At 45.1% G+C, this 7,451-nt stretch overlaps 1 protein-coding gene across 1 annotated transcript; it reads right to left on the bottom strand.

Annotated features, from left to right (window-relative positions):
• Positions 1 to 1,707: 1,707 nt before the first annotated feature.
• Positions 1,708 to 5,916, bottom strand: LOC136420390 (very long chain fatty acid elongase 6-like). Its single transcript, XM_066407276.1, has 2 exons — positions 4,892 to 5,916; positions 1,708 to 3,664 (listed from the first exon to the last, which is right to left on the bottom strand). The coding sequence occupies exons 1-2, from the start codon at positions 5,432 to 5,434 to the stop codon at positions 3,383 to 3,385; spliced, it is 825 nt and encodes a 274-aa protein (XP_066263373.1). The 5' UTR covers positions 5,435 to 5,916; the 3' UTR covers positions 1,708 to 3,382.
• Positions 5,917 to 7,451: the final 1,535 nt, after the last annotated feature.

Raw genomic sequence — 7,451 nt, 5'->3', positions numbered from 1 at the left:
GATCGCCCGAAGCTCGCCGAATTTCAAAATCGCCCGAGCGTCGACGTATTTTCCCATGACAATCTCGGGTGACGTCCGTCGAACACTTTAAACTAAAAATCCCCCATGAGACGGTACCATTTCTTGGACATGGACGAAGTCAGAATCGACTAACCTGGTAAAAGGTCAATATTTGGATCAATTTCTAAAAATCGCCCGAAGCCCTCGTAATCGACAGGACGTCGGCCGTAGTTCGGCCGAGAATGCACACTTGAAGCTCGCCAACACGTCGGCCGAGCTGAATTTCTTATTTGTGACTGGGGCTTAACGGGGTGACATACCCTTTCGTTGGTTATCGTACAAAATGGGGATGCGCACGTTGTAGTATGGTAAAGATAAAGATAAAGGAGGGAGGCTTACAACGCGTTCGCTGAAGAACACAATATCAACCTCTTGCAGTCAGCGTTTCACCGTCCTGATCCTGACGCTGTAAATGTCTCGTTAAGTCGTTACATAGAGTTTGTGATATTGACAGCCCGATTCGGCAAGACTGGCGTCCTGGTGGGCATAGCTTGTACTTATTAAGTAGTTATAGCTTAAACAGTTTGGATACTTCTTTTAATCTCACCTCTAATAAACGTAAACTAGTCATTCCACAGAAGAAAGTGGAGGAGGCTGATACTGGAGGCTACCATGGTCCCCGACCCTCAGACATGAGGATATGACTAGGTAAAGGTAGAGGAAAAGTCATTCCTTTATTTGATAAATTGCTTACAATTCTCTTTCTTTGGGATTTAGTTGGAAGTGAAACACGCCGTCATATTTCCGGACTCAAATTCACAAGTCAACGTGGGATGGCACATGAACAGCTTGTGGAGTGATGATGCAGTGTTTGAACTGGTTTGACATTTTGGTTTAGTTTGTCTTTCTATTTACTGTTAACATTTGCTTTGTATGATTTGTTTGTAAACTTGTACGTTTATCTCATTTTCTATTATTTGTGACCCAAGTTCGTATTCCGTTTACTTGCTATATATGGGCTCTCTTGGAAATTCAGCCCTAAACGGCTGAAGGGACTACTCATGTGTACCCAAGATTGATTTCATAGAAATATAAAGTTATTGGGATGGAGCGTAAAATATCAAGTGAGATACGAAGTATCAAGAAAGGAGATATGATAGGAGCGCCCTCTGTCACACTTCACTCCCTTGGGGTAAAATAATAGGTTCCGCAAATAAGTTTGTTTTCATTCGGATAACCAGGCTATTATATCCGGTTGACCCGTACCTTTGACCTTTAATACTAAAAGGCGGCAAAATTTGAACAATGGTAAGAATAGATTATTCTTTTCGGTGTTTTTTTTTTCTTCTGAGCAGTAATCTGTACGTTAGAACTTTGAACAAGAAATGTCTATCCCTGGAGCCACAAACGAAGCGAGTAAGGACTTCGCTCGGTAACGTCACACGAGTGGAGGAGGTAAGGGACATCGGGAAATGGGGGAGGGGGTGACGTTGTACGTTGCTGACATCATCATCATCACAGATATTCACGTTCCCGTTTTTTACACTAGTTCATGTACTAGGAACATGGATTTTGCTAACAACACTGCTTGTTTCCTCTAGTGAACTGCTAGGTAAATAATTTGAGAGGCTACTTATATGTTCCATAGTTTCTCAATCTGACTCATAATCGAAAGAGAAAATCGACACAAACAGACAAATAGTGATCTATACTGCCGCTGTTGAATCTTTATTCATGTGTTTAGGCGGGGTATTTGAACAGGGAAGAAGGGAGCGCTGGAATTAGTGACTGGGAATGAATGGGTACGTAGCACTTAACAAGATGCTTGCAAATGTTCACACTGGTTCTCATGATTGAAAAAGAAACTTGTCTCTAAGGTCTGATGAACATTTGTAACATGTTAAAACTTTACGGCAGAAAGTTGACAGTCATCATGTACGTGAGACCTACTTAACTATCCGTCGTTTTTCATTAACTTTTACTTCAGCTATTCACGGTTTCACGGTTTGAACTGCGCATGCGCAGTGTGATTCATTGTGGACAATTTGTCAAAGTTGAGGACACCTGAGACATACACACACAGCACACCTGAACACGTATCAAGTACTACTTACAAGTCAATGGCCCTCAACTTTGACCTCACGCATGCGCAGTACAAACAGTGATCCGGTTTATTCTATGGTAAAAGTCAGATTATTTTCCATTGGACCACCTTGTTGACCTAACTATCCTAAGCCTAGTTCAAAGCCTTCCGTTCCCACTAGGCTAGTATTAAGGCTAAGGCAACGCTGAGGCTGTAGCGCGTATTCACCCGGCGGCGTCGGTGCATTGGTCTCCATGTTGGTGGTCCTATTTGCATTTCAGTGAATCGTTAGCTCAAGTATTTTCTGATATTTAGAAATATTCAAGTTCATTTATTCATTCAAAAAGAAACTAGACTTTCAAATAAAGTCAAATAGACTTTCAAATAAAGTCAAATAGACTTTCGAACAAAGTCAAATAGACTTTCAAATAAAAGCGCGGTCATCTTCGTACGGTTTAATTTGTTTCAAATTTGTCGTGGGATTTACAGCGATGCAGTGACAGACAACCCTTTTCCCTCAGCTGAATTTTGTCTGAGCCTTGTCTGAATGCGGAAAAGAGCTGACTGACAAGATGCATGATGGAGAATACTGGAAGCTGAACTTCGTGTATGCTTCAATTCTTTTAACTCAAGAGTATTAAATATGATATGATGATAATCATGATGTTTTTTTTACGACACTGTCCCAAGAAAATGCCCTCCTTTTGCTGCCGTAAATGTAGCCTGGGCGCCATCCTCCGTATATAGTAGCCGCTGGCTCAATTGTTTCGCTTGCTAACCGTGGTTAGCAAGTGAAAACACTGAGCCAGCGGTTTAATACTCCGGAGGATGGCACCCAGGCTAGCTCTATAACCACTGTTCGGCGTCCAATGCTGGGGAACAAAGGAACATCCAAAAGACCGCAATCGCTTGAAATTAAGATTCAGTGAAATTCATGTTCAGGCACCAACAAAGCGAACAGTATTCGTTGCTCTACATTGATATGAAAACTACAATATGATTCTGATTGGTAGAAACTAAGGACACACGTAAGCCTAAAAGCCCCCTCTCACTGGACCCGCGGCACGCTGGCGGCGTCGCTGCGGTCGATTGAATTGACAAAGCTCTCAACGAATTTCATCGACAAAAAACGAATCTTTTTAAGCTTTGTGTGTTTTGCTGTCTTGTACGCTTTGAATGATATTCCCATCATAAAGCCAAGGGTAACACAAATCCAGTTTAGAACGCAGCGAGGCTGCCAGCGGGCCGCGGGTCCAGTGAGAGGGGGGCTTAATGCGTTAAATATCTGCCTCCTATATACTACTGCTGTTTATTCCTCAGTATGGATTTCTTGACGTAGGCCCCGTAGAAGAAGTGCAGGAAGAGTAACAGGTACGTAAAGTACATGACGCTGGACACCACGATGTTAGTCAGGCTCGCGCTACATCCGGGCACTTTGTCCACGAACAGAAGCTTGTAGCTGACGTAGTTGATGACGCAGCCAATCACCATCTGCAGGGTCTGCGATGACGTAATCACCATGGCAACCTTCCTCGGGACGTGGATGCCGGCCGCACGGGCTGCGTAGTACATGTACATCGTCTGGAAAAGAAACGCGAGAAAAAACATGATTTTGTCTTTTACTCTTTTAAAAAACGCTTTAGAAAGTCAAACTTCTCTACAAAAAAAATAAAGACGAAAAAAAACAACACATGATTTCGTCTTTTAGAATTGGAGGGATTTAAAGCCCCGGTCACACTTGTGCGTATACACATGTCCGCATGAGTTGCGTATTAATATGTTTTTGGCTTAGGTTAAGTTGGCAGCCGAATAAGTGATTTTTCGATCTCCAGGCTGCACAACGATGGGTCAAAGTAGAAGACAACTTTTGCCCGTAGACCTTTCTGAAACCCAAAAAATGTTTTTGCGCAACTCACGCTTACTTGAATATACGCACAAGTGTGACAGGGCCCGAACATCCTTATAAAAAGTCACAATTCTCTAAAACTATAATCAATATTCATAAAGACGCTATGCTTCTTGCTTCACACTCGCCCCCATACTCGCTAGGTTAAGTAAGAGGTTTGAATGAATGAGAGTAAGTAAGTAAGTAAGTAAGTAAGTAAGTAAGTAAGTGAGTGAGTGAGTGAGTGAGTGAGTGAGTGAGTGAGTGAGTGAGTGAGTGAGTGAGTGAGTGAGTGAGTGAGTGAGTGAGTGAGTGAGTGAGTGAGTGAGTGAGTGAGTGAGTGAGTGGATGAATAAGTGGATGTACATGGATTGATGAATGGATGGATGAAAGGAAGTCAAGGAATGGGTGAATTAATGTGTGTGTGTGCGTGAGTGTGTGTGTGTCTGTGTGTGAGCGTGTGTGTGTGTGTTTGTGCGTGTGTGTTATCCTTGCGTGTACATGTGCGTGTGTGTGTGTGTGTGCGTGCGTGTATGTGTGAGTGAAGTACCCCTTACCGCATGCACGCCGTGTGTGTGTGAGTGTGTGTACATTTGTGTGTGTGTGAGTGAGTGCGTGTGTGTATGTGTGTGTGTATGTATGACTATGAGTGAGTGAAGTACCCCTTACCGCATGTACGCCGTAGTTGAGCGCCGTGTTTGTGTGTGTGTGTGTACGTGTGTGTGTATGTGTGTCTATAAGTGAGTGAAGCACTCCTTGCCGCATGCACGCCGTAGTTGAGCGCCGTGTTTGTGTGTGTGTGTGTGTACGTGTGTCTATAAGTGAGTGTGTGTGTGTGTGTGCGTGTGTGTGTGTGTGTGTGTGTGTGTGTGTGTGTGTGTATGTATGTATGTATGACTATGAATGAGTAAAGCACCCCTTACCGCATGCACGCCGTAGTTGAGCGCTATGAACCATCTTCCTCCCGCCAGCTGCTCCTTGTACGACAGCCAGACGTAGAACAGGACGGTCACGTGATGGTACCAGTGCAAGAAGATCAGTTTCTGCTTCCTCAAGATGATGAACACCGTGTCTCCGAACTCCAAGACTTTGCTGAAGGCGAACGCGCTCCCCCACAGGTGCAGTACCGGGTCTCTGTACCAGGTGGCGCTGCAGAGCGTCCACTCGAATCCGTGTTGCCTGACGTCGGATAGCAGTGGCGGGACGAACCGTACCGTTCCCAGGACGCTGAACAGCCCCAGAAGGAGATTCCAACAGATCAGAGGCCCTCTCAGTGCGTATTTTGTCCTGTTTTGCATCCATCGCTGCCCCAACACAATCATAAGTAGGTAGAACACTGACCAGTTGACACACTGTGTCCAGTTCGCGTCCATCCAGGCCATTGCCCTCTGGTAGTCGAAGTCTCGTTCGAACCGCAGCATGTACGGGTACAGGCCGGCATAGGGGGGTAGCTGGGCACTCTCCATTGTTGAGGACGTGGGAAAATCCTTCCGGATACGTTTGTGTTGCGGAGAGTCACTGAGCTGCTTTATAGTCCGTTTTTGCTAGACCCAAGATCTGTTGTTGCACTACCGGCGTCGTCTACTCCCACGTACGTGCTTATCGTCGATGATCCAAGGCCCTTGAAAACTTGAGCAGGTACGCTGAGTGACGGACGAGGTCTGTGAAGGGTTCCGTTCTGTCTCGTCCGAGCCTCGTTACTCCAATACGATTGTACCGCCTGGGGCGCACACGCGAGTAAACTACGGTTTAGCCTCACCTAGGTGATTAGTGACCGCCTTACACTCTCCGGTGACCCGAGGTCGTCGTTCAAATGCCAGTATCAGGCTTAACGTCGGTGATCCAAGGTCCTTAAAACCTGAGCAGGTACGCTGAGTTACGGATAAGATCTGTGAGGGATTCCGTACTGTCTCGCCCGAGCCTCGTTCAGTACTCCAATACAGTTACACCTCCGCTTAGCCTCAACTAGGTGATTAGAACGCCTTACACTCTGCGGCGACCCAAGGTCGTCGTTCAAACGCCAGTTTCAGACAACTGGATCAGGATACTACAGGAACCGGTCTGGGAGGTTCGCAATAAGGAAAAGAAGGCCGAGGTGCTCTCGTGCCGGTCATGTGAGGACTGGGTGTGGGAAAAAACCGTCTAGTCACCGCCTGCAGCTCACGCCCACACCGGTTATGCAGAACCAAGGAGTGTTTCGCCGGCGTCTACTAGAAGACATAAAGAAAACGTGATGATCCGTCTACCGTAGAATGTAAAATTGACACGTCGTTACATTGAATACACTCTAGTGTTAGAATATATTGTAAACACTAGCAGTAGTCTATTTCAATTCCTTATTCTCTATTTTGACTACTGTATATCATGATTAAACACTGTGTTATAAATACAGAAGGTCTGATTTACTGAGGCGCGAATAATGACAAGATTTACGGTAATCGTATGATCCCGCTCCACCTCTTCAGAGCCGCGTGTGATGAGTATCAGTAGGGGTTAAAGGTTAGACAAACGCGTCAGAGGACTCGTAAATGCCACCGTGTATTTGTCTGTATAAACGTTACTGTATTTTTTTAGGGACGGTCCGCTATTGCTACTTGGGGGTGCAGAAGTGTCTGTAGGGACGGTTCGCTATTGCTACAGTAACGTTTATACAGACAAATACACGGTGGCATTACTAGTATTTGTAGGGACGGTTCGCTATTAATTGCTACGTGGGGGGAGGGTAAAAATCAAAGCGTAACATTTTTTCGATATCTGATTGTGCAATGCGGCTTCGCTACGGCTCGCCCAAGCACACTGGGTCACCCCTACTCTTCTCGATGTGTGTGTTGGGTTCTTTAAGGCCTAAGGCTAACGTAATGGGGATAGACGGTGGCGGTAAATACAATTTCTGTCATATTGTGGTCACAATCACATGAGTTAGCGGTGAATCATTCTCGGAGAGTTGACCATCGTGCTCAGTACACAATACTTCGTATCATTTTCCTTTAGTTGCCCCTTATATTCATAGCTAGCCAGAAGCTATGAAACATAAGAACCGGGCAACCAGTGGAGTTTTTCCGCAATTTACCACTTCCCAAAATACAGAAGTACCTCTTTCTTTTCAATCCCCCACCCATTTCTATTCCTTTCGTTTCCAAATACAGCCATGAACTTGTGGGCGCGGTATGAAAACCAGGGGAGTGACCTTGACCGCAATGACGAAGGAGAATTGAAAAGAAACAAAACAACAACAACACGACCAGTTTACACCACATTACCGTTACCTGGGCTGGAACTGTGGCGCGCCCTCAATTTACCGATGAAGCGTCAAAAAGTCACGACCGTTTGGAACATTTAAAGAGCGAAAAGAAAAGAACGAATAGCGACAAACGCCCAGGGGCTATAATAGAAGCTTTACGTAACCGAGCCTGTGAGAAAATTGTTGTCCTTCTACAATACTCAGAACCTTTTTTTTTCTTTCAGCTATTCGAAGCTGCCTTA

This window comes from Branchiostoma lanceolatum, chromosome 15 (assembly GCF_035083965.1).
Source record: "Branchiostoma lanceolatum isolate klBraLanc5 chromosome 15, klBraLanc5.hap2, whole genome shotgun sequence".
NCBI lineage: Eukaryota > Metazoa > Chordata > Leptocardii > Amphioxiformes > Branchiostomatidae > Branchiostoma > Branchiostoma lanceolatum.
The sequence above is the reverse complement of the archived record's forward strand: the minus strand, read 5'-3'. Positions and strand labels throughout refer to the sequence as shown.